Below are 15,703 nucleotides of genomic sequence, written 5' to 3' on the forward strand. Positions count from 1 at the left end.
GTACAAAATGCCTTTATCCTTTTATTCTAAGATACTTAGAAGCCAACACAGTGCTAGGCTGCATTAACACAGGGATAGAATCAAGATCACGTGAAGTGTTAATACCACTTTACAATGCCACACTTGGAATACTTTATTATTATTATTATCTTTTATTCATTAAACATGAACCTCAGGCAACTGACCATTCAAACTGACTGGCGTTGATGGTTGACACAGGTTGCTGCCAGCATCCTAGGTATCAACCAGGTACTTCCTTAAAGATGTAAGATGTTCCGAGTACTGCAGTTTTTTTTGTAGCATTGCTGGAGTTATTGCAGGAAGCTGCAAATTCTTGATGTATTTTGCAAAGTTTTTGGACATAGTTCCCAGTGCCCTGATGATAATGGGTATCACTGTTACACGTTTCATCCATAATCAGACAGTTTCGATGGCCAGGTCGCGGTATTTTGTAATTTTTTTTCAGTTTTTTTTCTTCGACTCTGGCATCTCGTGGTACAGCGATATCAATCAGCTGTACGCTTCGGTTCTCTACAACTGCGATATCTCGCGTGTTGTGTTCCAAATGGCGATCTGTCTGTATTCAGAAGTCCCACAAGATCTTCACCCTCTCATTCTCAACAACTTTTTCCACCCTATGTTCCCACGACTTTTCAGACACAGGCAAGTTGTATTGTTTACACAATGCCCAGTGGATTTATTTAGCAAATTGGTCATGTCTAGCTTTGTAATCAGTTTGTGTGATTTTGCTGCACTTGCACATTAGATGTGAAACAGTTGTTGTTGTTGTTATTGTGGAGCCACATCTTGATGATGGCTAATTCTGTTAAGTCTAAATCCATGTCTAAGTCATACAGTTCTATTTTGGTGGCTCGGACTATCTAATGTCTCAGAGATATTTTTCATTTAAACTTAAGGGTTTTATGTGTGTCATATATGCCCCAATATGGCCACCATATTGATTTTTTTGACCACACCTTGAAGAGATACCTGATAAATATATTAATTAGGTCTCTGTGACTACTAGACATTTCAAATTGATTTAAACTGATCCTTCTCTTTCGGATGGCCAATCTAAATTGATAAATCAAATTAAATGTATCCCATCAAATACAGATAAATTAAGATGCTTCCATACTTGTCTTTTACTAGTAAAAAAAAAATTGCTTGAATCAAATTGGGTCAGATTCAAATAACTGGCCCAAATCAGTTCAAAAGTCACAACTGGATCATTAAAATAACAATAATAACAGCAACAGTAATAACCAATTTAAATAACTCCATACAGAATTACTTTCCAGTTCAAAGAAACCTTTGAAATGGATTTCGTATGCATCACCTCCAGTGTTCCTACAAGAAACCTGTGGCAGTCATTTCTATATATACCATGCCTATTTCTGTATAAAGTCAAGTCTTACCATTTGAATTTTCAATGACTTCCATGAATTTCCATTCATTAAACCTCACATAGAAGATTTCAGAGTAGAAACTATTTTTTTTCCTCAAAAGTATGTGTGAAGCGTTAATACAAATATATTGAAAGCACAGTCTTCCACACTGATTTTTAATGCAGTTTTAGCTCTGCATACTATTTTTGTATTTCAAGCGGCTGAATTTGTAGCTGGCACAGAGAGGTGACAAAGAGGGGAAAGGATGTATTATTATTATTATTTTAACTGCAGCTAGGCAAACAGCTGAAAACGTAAATGAGCTGGCTGAAGTGGAAAGCAAATTTGCAATGCATTATAACCCACTACAAGGGGAAGTAGAAGAATTATAGTTATTTCTTCGCATTTACATATCACATTCTCCTGAGCAAGAAGCAAGAGAGCAATGATAATGTATATTTCTACACTGTGCATTCCAACTGTGGGTGGAAAGGAAGTCCAACCCAAAGGGGCAAAATAAATTCAGTGACACCAGACACAAACTCTAAAAGAGCACAGAGTCACCTGTTGATTTGGAGCAACATAAAAACTGAGGACATTAAAAAAAAAACACAAGCAAATAAAATAAGCACTTCCTAAAGTGAGGAATTCAGTAACAGTCAACACATCACAACTAACAGCAGAGCAGGTGGTCTTTGACTTACGATCACGACTGAGCTCAACATTTCTGTTACTAAGTGAGAGAGTCGTTCACTGAGTTTTGCCCCATTTTACAAAGTTCCTCGGCCCGGTTGTTAAGTAATCACTGCAGTTGTTAATAGCACAGCTGTAAAAGTGAATCTGACCTCCCCATTGACTTTCTTGTCAGAAGGTCGCAAAAGGGGATCGTGTGACCCCCAGGATACTGTGCAACCGTCATAAGCACATGCCAGTTGCCAAGCCTCTCAATTTTGATCATCTGACCCTGGGGATGCTGCGATGGTCGTACGTCTGAAAATGGTCGCAAGTCACTTTTTCCAATGCCATTGTTATTAACTGGTTATTAAACAAAAGGATGTATGTCAAGGATTACCTGACGTATTTTCCAGTCTTTGGGAATATCAAAACATCTTGGCTTTTCCCAGTGAAATCTCAACGAGATTAAAACCAAGTTAATACTGCCCTATAGCTGCAGTTCAGTGCTGTGATCTGGGAGATAAAATTTGATCTAGCCCAAACTGGCCTTATTTTAAATCACAGTTAGAGTTCGACCTGTGCTTTTATGCAAAGTATCTTTCAAGTAATGAGTAACCCTCTATTATAAGATCATCCACTACAATGAATAATGCATGCGTTCCAATTTTCTCTCAACAAAGGAAGAAAGCCCCTGAAAAACAGATTAAAACTCTGAGAGGGGAAAAAAAATAAATCCCTTCAAGAGAACTGTTTATTGACGTAATGGCACTTAAGAGGAACAAACAATAACAAAAAGTAGGACCTAGTCTTAAAAGAGTGGGGGGAGGGGAAGGAATTGCTTCAGCCTTGATGATAAGATTATCCAGAATTTTTATTCATTTCCATCTTTTCTTTGCTTGACATCTTTATTTTCCTCCATGTATGTGAAAATAATGGCCAAAATGATTCATCAGTGACAGGTCTGAAGTGTTGTGATTCAGGGTCAGCCTGTGGGTTCGGCAGTTGGGTCGGACGACTCAGAGGAGGAGGGGGGTGTTGGAGAGGTTGCTGAGGGGGTTGAAGATCTTGCTGATGAGAGCCCTCAGCCAGGCCCCTCCCACCTGGTCACGACGGAGACCCAGCTGTGTGAGCCTGACAGTGTGGATGAAGATGACCCACAGCTGGCCCTGTTCAAGGACGCCCGACGCAGGAGGAAGTCAATCAGGAGTAAACAGAGGAAGGCAATGGGGCACCTCAGAAGGAGGCAGAGAGAAGCCATGCCCTGAACTGTATAAAAGGGGAATGCGTGTGAGGGCTGGTTTGCTGAAGGCAACCGCTTGATTAGTTCCTGTTTCATAGCTCCTGTTTCATGGTTGGTGTTTTGTTTTGCTCTGCTTTATGTTAATAAATTTGGCAGGCTTAATTCCAGCCTCTTGCCGTTTGTAAAGGGGTTGTCCCTGCCTTTTCTGCAGGGCCGGTAGCAGGCTGGTACAGAACATGAAGATGGACAGTAACGTCAAACTTCCTTTGACACAGAACTCAACACGATAGAACCAGGTTTTTGTTTAAAGTTTTGAGTTGATTTGGTGCCTGGATTGGGTGGATTTGAAAGAATTTGTCAGTCTCTCAAAGGTCAGACACAAGAAGGATTCTGGGAGTGAAATATTCCTGGATACATAGGGCATAATTACAAAATCTGGAAATTCTGTCCAGGTTTCTTTCTCTTCCCTGTTACAATAAGAAAAATCAAGACAGGGTTATTTTAACTTTCCTTCTCACATTCACTTCAACCTCTGGCCGAGGTAATTACTTCTCCAAATCCTTTCTTCGCCATTCTTTCCTACCCTCTCTCTTAACCTGCCATTTTTCAGCAGAGGTTTTTTTTTTGGATGGAATTTGGGATTGAGGTCTCAAATTTCTTTGTACAGCGCAAAGTGCTCGGTGAATTTTTCTGGTTTCCATGAAGTTCTAGGCCAGCTGATAGTTCAATTGACTGATTGATTTGTGTTATGACGAATATAAAACAAAAGCGAAATACAGGATATAAGTCCAGGGTAATATAAATGAAAGAAAAATGCAAGTAGTTCAGGGGTGTCAAACTCAATTTCATTGAGGGCCGCATCAGCATTGCGGTTGCCCTCAGGGGGCCGGGTGGGTGTGGCCAGGGTGGGCGTGGCCTATTGGGTGGGCGTGGCTAGAGTGCGTATGGCCTACTGGGTGGGCGTGGCCAGCTCTACATCGTTCGCATCAAGGGTGCCTATGGGGGCCTGGGCAGGAGTGGGACAGATCTGAGGGTCTCTGGCAGGAGGAGGGTCTCTGGGCCAGGGCCAAGGCAGTGGGGGGCGTTCCCACACTGTTTCCAGGATGGCTTCGCGGGCCGCATGAAACCACTTCGCGGGTCGGATCTGGCCCCCCGGGCCTTGTGTTTGACATGTCTGAAGTAGTTCTTAACTTACGAGCACAATTGAGCCCCAAACTTCTGTGGCTGAGAGAGACAACAGTTGTGAGTTTTGCCCCCATTTTATGACTTTTCTTACTGTTGAGCGAATTGCTACAGTTGTTAAGTTGGTTAACATGGTTGTTAGCTGAATCTGGCCTCCTCACTGACTTTGCTTGTCGGACGGTCGCAAAAGGGGATAACATGAACCTGGGGCACGGCAACCGTCATAAATACAGGCCAGTCACCGAGCATCGGAATTTTGATCACGTGACTCATGCAATAGTTCTAAGTGTGAAAAAGGCCATGTCACCTTTTTTTAATGCCTTTGCGATTTTGAACAGTCACTAAATGAACTGTTATAAGTCGAGGACTACCTTACAATCATAAAATACACACCGTATTTTCCCGAAAGTAAGACGTAACCGGAAAATAAGCCCTAGCATGATTTTTCACTTATGCTCATAATATAAGCCCCAGTTAAAACTGCCAGCCAGATGGATGCATTTACTGTAGTATGTTGATTGCAACACATGATGGATGTATTGAATTATAAAATAATAATATTAATATATAAAGATAAAGTTTCCCCCACACATGCGTGCTAGTCGTTTCCAACTCTAGGGGCCGGTGCTCATCTCCGTCTCCAAGCCGAAGAGCCAGCGCTTGTCCGAGGACGTCTCCATGGTCATGTGGCCGGCATGACTAGACGCCAAAGGCGCACGGAACACTGTTACCTTCCCACTGTAGTGGTCCCTATTTTTCTACTTGCATTTTTTACGTGCTTTTGAACTGCTAGGTTGGCAGAAGCTGGGACGAGTAACAGGCGCTCACTCTGTTACATGGCACTCGGGATTCGACCTGCCAAACTGCTGACCTTCTGATCGACAAGCTCAGCATCCTAACCCACTGAGCCACTGCGTCCCTAATATTAATATATAATTAAATATAAATAAGTAATATTATTGACGTTACTTATTTGATTAATTGTAGATTGTGGTACATGAAAAAAATAAGACATCACTTGAAAGTAAGTCTCAATACGTCTTTTGGAGCAAAAATTAATATAAGATCCAGTCTTATTTTGGGGAAAATATGGTATGTGTTAAGAAGAAGAAAAAGTCAACATTCAGGTAAATACTATACATCGCCTTTACAGGATACCCCAATCTATTTGGTACGTTGGTCAACTGCCTTAGCCATAAACTTAGCAGTTCTGCTGATGATGTATAGATTAGAAGCCAGGAGGGGGAAAAAAGACAATTTTCAATAGAGATCTCAGTGAGCTGCCATTTCAAGTAGAGCTGTTAAATATGTAAAGCTAAGAGAGGCATATAGTTAACAATCAAACAAAGCATGAGCAGTATCGTTGATGGCTGCAGCACCACATGTAAATGTCCTCTCCTGATGTGGCAGGTGGTGGAAGCATCCATCTTTGACCGTATTTGAATCAACTCTTGCTAAGCCAGTTGAGACGTTGACGTTCATCATGGCCAACTTTGGACAAAGCAAGCATAAAGCTGGTACTCTCTTCTCCCCTCTTTTACGTCCAGGACCACAGCTGCAAACTAGGTCCGCTTTGGGAGACAGGAAGAAGTGACAATGACCGTGCCATCAGCATTCCAATATTCAGCCAGCATAATAAGGATTAACACTGGCACATTTACTCACGTTTTGCAGATGGATTTGGCTTTGGGCCCTGGTCTCTGTTTTCGCCATGATGCTGGAAGCATTAAGGCTGTAGGTCTTCCCATTCTGTACCTCTTTCAACTGTTCCTGGATGTACTTCGTTTGCTTTCTACAGAGAAACACCAACCAACCAACGGACACAAAAAAAAGTAATTTAGTTACCCTCTAATTCATTTTGCTTTTTTTTTTTACTGCTAATCGAACCTGAGTGGCAATGGAAGAACAGATCCAATCAGATGTTGCATTGGGTTCTTCCTTAGCAAGGTCCTCATGACATCAGGACAATGATGTCATATGCTTTAAGATAAGTCCCCTGGATGTAGAACTCACAACATGAAGAGATTGAAATGGGACAACTGACTTCATTTGAAATAAACCAGGTTTTTAGTAGTGGGTGATGGAATGCCAAGGTGACTGAAAATTTGGAAGCCATCAAGAAAGAACAGTTAGGAAAAGGCTGAAATAAACAGTGCAAACACAGAAATCTATTTTGCAAAATGAGAATGGATAGATCATTAAACTGGCTCCCTCTTATGAAAATGAGGGGGGAAAATGATGGGAATAATTATTCTGCATTGACTATGTTGGAGCAGAAGCTTGTTATCCAATGAATTGAAAATAAAGCTGGGACAGTAAGCTTCTATTTAAACACCAGCACTTTCTTTGGAAAAGAAGTCAAACTCCTGTAATTTCATTTATTGAAATATCCATAAAAGGAGTTGCTCTGCCTTTTGTAAGAAATTATTACCTATGTAATCACTACAATAAATGCTGCATAAGCAATAGGTTTCATTTCTTTAAAAAATATTTCTCGTGGTTATATAGACAGTGTTCTTCAGTAGCTTAATTGCTCTCAGATTAAAATGGAATGTTAAAAGTGAATGTTAAAGGGATTATTAAGCAATTGATTTATGAAAAATGCTCTAGAATGCCTAAATGGGGAGTGATAGTTTGTAGAAATACATCAGAGTCTCAGTAGACCTTGCAATAACACTAATACTACTAATAATAATAATACCATCAAACATCTACATCTGCCTATCCCAGGTCCTTGGTAAGGACTCAAGGACTCGATAGGTAGACAAAAATGCCAAATCCAGTCTGAACATCTGGCTGACTGTGCAATGAATAATAATAATAATAATAATAATAATAATAATAATAATAATAATAATAATAATAATAATAATAATAATAATAATAATAATAATAATAATAATAATAATAATACATTGGAGAATCATAACCATGATTCTTTCAATACATAGAATTCAATGTGTTGGAAGATACTCATCCAGTGGTAAGGACTGTTCAGCAACTCATGATCACAAGAGGCCAATAGAGTGTAGGTAGAGATTTAAGGATTCCATAGTGCCGAATATATGTAGATCAGGATTAAACTGTTGGGTTACTTTGAGCTTGGTTATTTTCCTGTAGATGTTTCATTAGCAGGTTAGGTAGCAACATCAATGCTATGTTTCATTTGCCAACTGAGTAACATAAAACCGTACTGATGATGTTACCTAGTCGGGTAATGAAACATCTGTAAGAAAAGCACCAAACTTAGAGAGCAGCAAGGAACCCAGAATGAAATATATAACTATATAACTGCAATATATTACTATTTGTTGCTTACATATAGTAGTAGCCTGCTTGTCAGTCTTGGTGGACATGGAGGTTTTCCTCCTTAACAGTTCCTTGATTAGGATATTGTTTCTGCCTTGACTGTTCATCTGATGCTACTCTTCTCTAGCTAAGTTGTTTCCGCCTTTTATTCTGCCATTTAAATGATGCGTAGACATGATTTATCTGCATTTGTCTGTGGATGGCTGATCTGTCTCAGCCCTTCACTTTCCAGGAATTCCCTGGCATTGTTGGATTTGGCTTGGTCAATCTTTTCCCTGCTGAAATTGTGGTTGAGTCTGCCTTTGCATGGAGAAGAAATTTACACCACTGCTTCTGACTGCCAGGCAGTCCTTGTGGAATCTTTTTTGCATAAAATATAAATGCTAGGGAATTCCTGGAAGTTTGGCAGTCCGGCAATTTTTCATGAAGGGAAACCTAGGTTTGTTGTAGCCTAATCTTATAGTGAAAGTTGGACCATAAGAAAGGCTGAGCGCCAAAGAATCGAGGCCTTTGAACTACGGTGCTGGAGAAGACTCCTGCGAGTCCCTTGGACTGCAAGGCGATCAAACCGGTCAGTCCTAGAGGAGATCAACCCTGACTACTCTTTAGAAGGCCAGATCCTGAAGCTAAAACTCAAATACTTTGGCCACCTAATGAGAAGGAAGGACTCACTGGAGAAGAGCCGAATGCTGGGAAAGATTGAGGGCAAGAGAAGAAGGGGATGACAGAGAACGAGGTGGCTGGATGGAGTCACTGAAGCAGTAGGCGTGAGCCTAAAGGGACTCCAGAAGATGGTAGAGGACAGGAAGGCCTGGAGGAACGTGGTCCATAGGGTCATGATGGGTTGGACATGACTTCGCATCTAACAACAACAATCTTATAGAACAGCATTTTCTTAGAATCAAAACATTATTCCTTCTCCTTCTCCTCCTTCTACTCTTCCTTGTCCTTCTCCCTCTCTTTCTCCTTCTTCTTCTCCATCCTCCTCATCTTCTTGTCCTTTTCTTTCTCCCTTCCCTTGTCCTTCTTCTCCCTCTTCTCCTTTTCCTGGCCCTTGTCTACCCTTTCTCTTTTTCCTCCTCCTCCTTCTTCCTCTTCTCCTTGTTTCTCTCCACCCTCTCTTCCTTCTCCTTTTTCTTCTCCTCCTCCCTCTTCTCTTCTTCCTGTTCTTCTCCTCCCTCTTCTCCTTCTCCTTTTTCTTCTCCTCCTCCATCTTCTCCTCCTTCTTCTCTTCTTCTTGTTCTTCTCCTCCCTCTTCTCCTTCTCCTTTTTCTTCTCCTCCTCCATCTTCTCCTTCTCCTTCTTCTCTTCTTCCTGTTCTTCTCCTCCCTCTTCTCCTTCTCCTTTTTCTTCTCCTCCTCCATCTTCTCCTTCTCCTTCTTCTCTTCTTCCTGTTCTTCTCCTCCCTCTTCTCCTTCTCCTTTTTCTTCTCCTCCTCCATCTTCTTCTTCTCTTCTTCTTGTTCTTCTCCTCCCTCTTCTCCTTCTCTTTCACTTCCTCTTCTCCTTCTTTCTCTTCCATCTCTTTCTCTTCCATCTCCTCCTCCTCCATACATTTTTTACGATGGATGTGATGGCAATGGGTAATGATTAATCATTGGTTAATATCCAACCCTTAACGGCAGAGCTTAATCATGAAAGCAAGATTCATAATGAATTTCATTAATGAAGTTTAATTTTAAGTCGGAAGGAGTTAGGTTAAAAATCTTGGAAACTGAATTAACAACGACAACAACAAAATCATTACAGTGGGTCTCTATGTGTTCAGCCTGATCTTTTTTTTTTTTCTTCCTTCCAGAGTGGGCAACTGAAGGGCTAATAGCCATTTTCGAAGATAAATGAGGCATTTAACATCCACCTGCCATTTGTTATTGTTGCTTTGATATATTTATTTTCTTCTCCCTCAGCTTCAGTGAGTTTTCTTACAGATTACTGCAAACCACTGTGAGACTTGGCGAGATTAAGTAGTGTGAAGTGGAACAAAGGAACAGAGTAAATGAAATTAAATTTAAAAAAAAATATCTGGAAGGAAGAGGCATTGTATTGAATCCAATTTAATATAATGGGCAAATAAACAATGTTTTAAAGTCCCTTCCTCTGAAATTTGGTGCGTCTCAACTCAGAATAACTCCCAGTACTGTGAGTTTTCTCACTAATATTCTACAGTACATTAGGATAATTGACCTGTTCGGTTTCCCCTGAAGAATGTCTGGCGTTGATTTGAAGAAAGCAAATATTTGTCTTTGCTTCCAGGAACGAAACCACAAAGGGAAGAAAATGAAACACAAACAGGGAGGAAGTAGCATAAAAATGCCAAAGCACTTTATTCTCGCAAAGGACATAACATTCCTGATAGCAAGAACAATTTCACAAGAGATAATTGTTTATTGAAAGTCTTAGCTCTCTCCAGTCAAGTTTTATGATGCCACGAGATTCACAGGTATTTACAATCTTATCCTTTCACTCTACACACAGTATAATAATACTTCTAACCCCATCAAAGATCCACATACTGTATGTCTGTCCCAGGTCCTCGGCTAGGATTCAATAGGAGGATAAAAATGCCAAATGTGGGCTGGATGCCTGGCTAACTGTGCAATGAATTATTTTAATAATACCATAAATTGTGGCAAATGAAAGCAAAGACACCAATATTACCAATAGTAATAGGTGCCTTGTGTGCAATCCCAGCACAACTGGAGTACCATCTGTACACCCTTGGCATTGTCGAAAACACCATCCGTCAATTGCAAGAGGTGGTTTTACTGGAACAGCTTACATCCTGCTCCCATACCTTTAACACCAATGAAGAATAACATCTGCCTGTCTCAGGTCCTTGGGAAGGATTCGATAGGGTGGTAGATGTCAAGTCCAGTTTAAACATCTGGCTGACCACAATGAACCAGAATATAAAAATAAAATACCTGAGTATAATATAAGAATGATTCATAGGAGAGTAATGGGTTATTTTTAATCACTGCTACATTTTGTACTGGGCATAGTACAAAGTCAGCCTCTCTACTCCTAGGAGTTGGAAACATCCATCAGATTCAGAAAACATGGCTGATGGAAGTTGTAACTCAGCAACTATTCAGAAAGTGACAAACTTCCACTCCTGCAATAAATTATTTCATCATGAATCAAGCCGAATACTTCCAACCACGTTGCTATCATCCTCTGTTACCTCTAGAACGTTCAGTATTGCTTAGGCACAGCTATTTTTGAAAAATGATAAAACAAGGAACTTAGGTAAGTAAGGATCAGCTTCTTTTTACATATTCTTACAGCCATCTGACCTAAATGGGACTGCCAAAAACTAACCAAGACCTTCACTTGTTTCTCTACATTTTGTTGGTACAATTCAAATCCTAAAGACCCTGTTGCATGAAATTGTGTAAATTAGATCCACTTTAAGACAGACATGGACAATGTCCTTGATCCATATTGATTCAAACCTGGAGTTGACCCTGACTCTTTTCAGAGTTGCATTGCAAGGTAAGATGGGTGGATGGATGGCATATAAATTTAATATTAAAAAAACTGGTCCCATTAAACACACACATATATATTTGGAGAAAACCATCTCACTTGATCCGAATTGATTCAGAGTAGTACCTAAGCGCATAATTGTAGTTCTACTACATGTGTTTTAACTTCAGGGCTCATCATTTCAGAAAGACAGTCTGCATGAAACAGATCTCTGGTATGTCTTTTTCCAGAACAAGAGTCTAAATTATACAACAGGTGGAAAACACCAATGTCTTGGCAGACTAGAAGGAAAGGGTGGGGACAAGTTAGGGACTCTTACTTTGTTCTGAAGTAAAATGCTGCCGAGATTGTGCCCACAATGACGATCCCAAAGACAATGCAGGAAATAGACAGGACTTGTCGCTGGTAAACCTCTTCGCTCTCTGTGGACAATAAAATTAAGAATAATGACAATGTTAAACAGAAATGTTGACAATTATGGAGATTGTTTCTTTCAAAAATTATGTAAACATGCCTAACACTTTGCTCATGTGGTCAATAATATCTCCTTCACATTTTGATGAAAAACCTTTAGCTTTATTAAGGAGCTTTATGTTACGCGGTGGCTCAGTGGGTTAGGACGCTGAGCTTGTCAATCAAAAGCTCGGCAGTTTGGCGGGTCGAATCCCGAGTGCTGCGTAGCAGAGTGAGCGCCTGTTACTCGTCCCAGCTTCTGCCAACCTAGCAGTTCGAAAGCACGTAAAAATGCAAGTAGAAAAATAGGGACCACTCCGGTGGGAAGGTAACAGCATTCCGTGCGCCTTTGGCATCTAGTCATGCCGGCCACATGAGCACGGAGACGTCCTCAGACAAGCGCTGGCTCTTCGGCTTTGAAACAGAGATGAGCACCGGCCCCTAGAGTCAGAAACGACTAGCACGCATGTGTGGGGGAACCTTTACCTTTACTTTGTTACATAGGACATTGAGTTGTTGGCAGTGGTGGGATTCAAATACCCGAAAAACTGGTTCTCTGTGTGGACATCATTTCCAGATGTCCGTTCTGAGCCTGGAAGGCCTCCCAGGGCCAGAACGATCCACCAGAAATACATGGACGCCACTTCTGGAAGTCCATTGTGAGGCCTTCCCAGCTCAGGGCAGACTTCCGGAAGTGGCATCCATGCACCTCCGACAGTCCATTCTAGGCCTTGTGAAAAAGGGCTAGGGCATCAGCTGGTTCGCCGAAGTCAACCAAAAATTAGCTACCGGTTCTACCAAACTGGTGCAAACTGGCTGAATCCCACTGGTTGTTGGCCAACACAATATACTAAATTATATGCTAAACTTTCATGAATCCTCCAAGACCTCATAATCCATAATAAAGCTTACTGCATGATCTTCAGCTCTTTTAACCAACCTATTTTCCTACAGGGAATACTAAATCACATGGAAATTGTTAGGCATATGGTGTTAGCCTACAATGTTGGGTTGAAAATATATTAACCATGATGTTATGTCTTTAAGATGTTAATTGGCCAATGGGTGTGTAAGTGTTCTCATGGCCATAAGAGGGAGCTAGTAACGTAGCTTCTCTCTCTCTCTGAATTCACTGCTCACTACTATTACTGTTTTTGCTCTGTTACCTGAACTGTGTATTGACCTCTGGACCGGTAAGAAGACTTTGCATTTTGGATTACTTCTTGGACTGTTACTATTGTGTATGACCTGGACTGTTTATTTTTTGACTGTGCATTTTTGTTTTTACACCACCTCAAAAGTAAACTACTTTTTGCTTTTACAACTCAGTGTACTCTTGTGTTTACTGTGTGACTCTTACTGCTCTCAGTACCCTTCCTTGTCTGTGCAACTCCTTGGTAGCACAAGGAGACCTCTGCACAACAAATTCCTTAACAGAAATATTCCTACATTTTTTACAGTATATGTGGAAGAATCTGAGATAGGATGGCAAGCTATTTTAAATAGTTGGCCAGTGTCCCTATAGCCCAATATTTAACTGTTCGCCTAAAAGCTTGGCTTTAACAGCTTCTATGGGGAAAAAAAAGAAAGAAAGTTTCTTTTAATGTTTCCCATGGATCTAGGAGAACATTATTATAAAAACCAAATGTATTCAGATGCAGCAGTAGCTGCCCATTTCTTCAGAAAACCATATAAGTAACAGAAATTTCTTTCATGAACACAATTATTATTGTACTTCAGGACTTTGTTTTGCCCTTTAACTACACACAAAAATGTGTTATTGTTTCTCTGAGTGCCAAGCAAAAAAAGCAATATCATATGCTGAAACCTACAGCACTGGGGGGAAAAATAAAAATAAAAACCAACTCAAAAGAATTTCCTCTAGTTTGATAGAATTGAAAACAAGCCAATTCTGTCATTGGTTTCTGTAATCTTAAATGGTAAAGGTCAAGGTTCCCCCGCACACGCGTGTGCTAGTCGTTTCCGACTCTAGGGGCCGGTGCTCATCTCCGTTTCAAAGCCGAAGAGCCAGCGCTTGTCCAAGGACGTTTCCATGGACATGTGGCCGGCATGACTAGACGCCAAAGGCACACAGAACGCTGTTAACTTCCCACCGTAGAGGTCCCTATTTTTCTACTTGCCTTTTTACGTGCTTTCGAACTGCTAGGTTGGCAGAAGCTGGGACGAGTAACAGGCGCTCACTCTGCTACGCGGCACTCAGGATTCGACCCCCCAAACTGCCAACCTTCTGATCGACAAGCTCAGCATCCTAACCCAATGAGCCACCACATCCCTTTCTGTAATCTTAGACATGGTCTAATATGCACAGGATATCATTTTCCTAGCAATTGTTAATTTTTTTAAAAAAAATATTATTTAAAGCGATGTCTATGGTAAACATAGTTATCACAGCGCTGAAGAAAACACTCCAGATGATAAGAAGACAATTACTGGACAATTAATATGCAACTGAGACACTTAAATAGAAGTGAATCAAGATTTCCCCACTGTATTTTAATATTTTAATCAAAGCCTTCCTCTTTTCACTGGTCGTTCAATTCCTCTGGGTTATATTGTTGGACATTAACATATAATACAAGCATTAATTACACTAAGGCTGAACAGCAAGCTTACAGCTTGAAGGATATGGACAAATATTTGGGTAAAATATTGCATTAAAACCTGGAAAGAAATGTGTTGTCAACGCTGCTAACATTGGATGTTCTTGCTTTGACAACAGATGGAAATGCACCCATTTTCCTCTTTCGCTTTTAGAGTTAGCCAATGCTGGGAGGGGGGATGTGGATGAGAGTCCAGCTAGTCATCACAATAATAAGTCAACCGCAGGAACCCAAGGACATTGGGCTCAGAGCTGATAGCATTTTGGTGGGCTGGGGAGGAAGCCCGTGCTTCAAGCTAATTGGGGAATGTGATTTATGACGGTTTATTGGAGGAGGGAATTGTACTTTGTTACTTTGTATCCAGGGGAGGAGAACTTAGTTTTTTGGTTTAACTATGTAGTGCTGATACTTTGTTTCCCGAATAAAAGATTCTTTAAGGTAAACAACACCTCAAAGTTCTTTTGAAGAGTTTCATCTGTCAGAACCATGACATATGTTATGTATTTGATCAGGAATAGAGTAATGCAAAGAGGATTGGCTGTTTTCTCTGATAGAAATGGGATAGTGATTAGCACTATTTGTCTATGGAGACTAAACAATCATTATTGATTTTGAACAAGACTCTGAAAAGCACTGCCTTCCCTCACACACACATATCTGTGAGGAGGAGTATTTTAATTAAATAGTTAACATAAATATTCATAGAAGAGCTTTCTGCCATGACGTTTTGTCCTTCATCAAGATGAATAATGCAAAGGGACCTGAATGAGCTGAAGTTATTTTTTCAGGCCCATTCATTTTAGTAGGAAAGAGCGACACAAGTGTTTTAACTCTCCCACGGAAATTCCTAAGACCCATTCTGCATTGGGTGGAGATATTTGGCAAAGATCTGGTTTTTAACTCCTGTAAAATATACACTGTTCGAAATGTATGAACAACTGACACACCCATTTGTTTTAGACACATATTTAAAATATCTCAGATGCAGCCATAATATATGGGTGAAGAGAGACAACAATTACCCAATCTCTTCATCTGAATCAATACTACAATCTGAATCATGCTACAGAAAAGGTGTTGGGACCTTGGAAAAAGTTCAGAGAAGAGCAACTAAGATGATCAAAGGCCCGGAGGGTAAAACATACAAAGAACGGCTGCGGGACTTGGGTTTGGCTAGTCTAAAGAAAGGAAGAAATAGGGGGGACATGATAGCAGTGTTCCAGTATTTGAGGGGCTGCAACAAAGAAGAGGGGGTCACATTATTCTCCAAAGCACCAGAGGGCAGGATGAGAAACAATGGTTGGAAACTGATCAAGGAGAGAAGCAACCTGGAATTAAGGAGAAACG

General features: G+C 40.6%; 1 protein-coding gene across 1 annotated transcript in view; it reads right to left on the reverse strand.

Annotated features, from left to right (window-relative positions):
• Positions 1-15,703, reverse strand: part of NRG3 (neuregulin 3) — a gene marked incomplete at its 5' end in the record, with an annotated part of 601,033 nt that overhangs the window by 22,654 nt on the left and 562,676 nt on the right. Inside the window, 2 exons of the mRNA XM_081329735.1 lie at positions 6,151-6,277; positions 11,602-11,704. Coding sequence (XP_081185861.1) covers positions 6,151-6,277; positions 11,602-11,704 — 230 coding nt within the window. The remainder of the gene's footprint in view (positions 1-6,150; positions 6,278-11,601; positions 11,705-15,703) is intronic.

The sequence above is a fragment of the Vipera berus genome (assembly GCF_964194415.1).
Source record: "Vipera berus genome assembly, chromosome: 5".
Lineage (NCBI taxonomy): Eukaryota > Metazoa > Chordata > Lepidosauria > Squamata > Viperidae > Vipera > Vipera berus.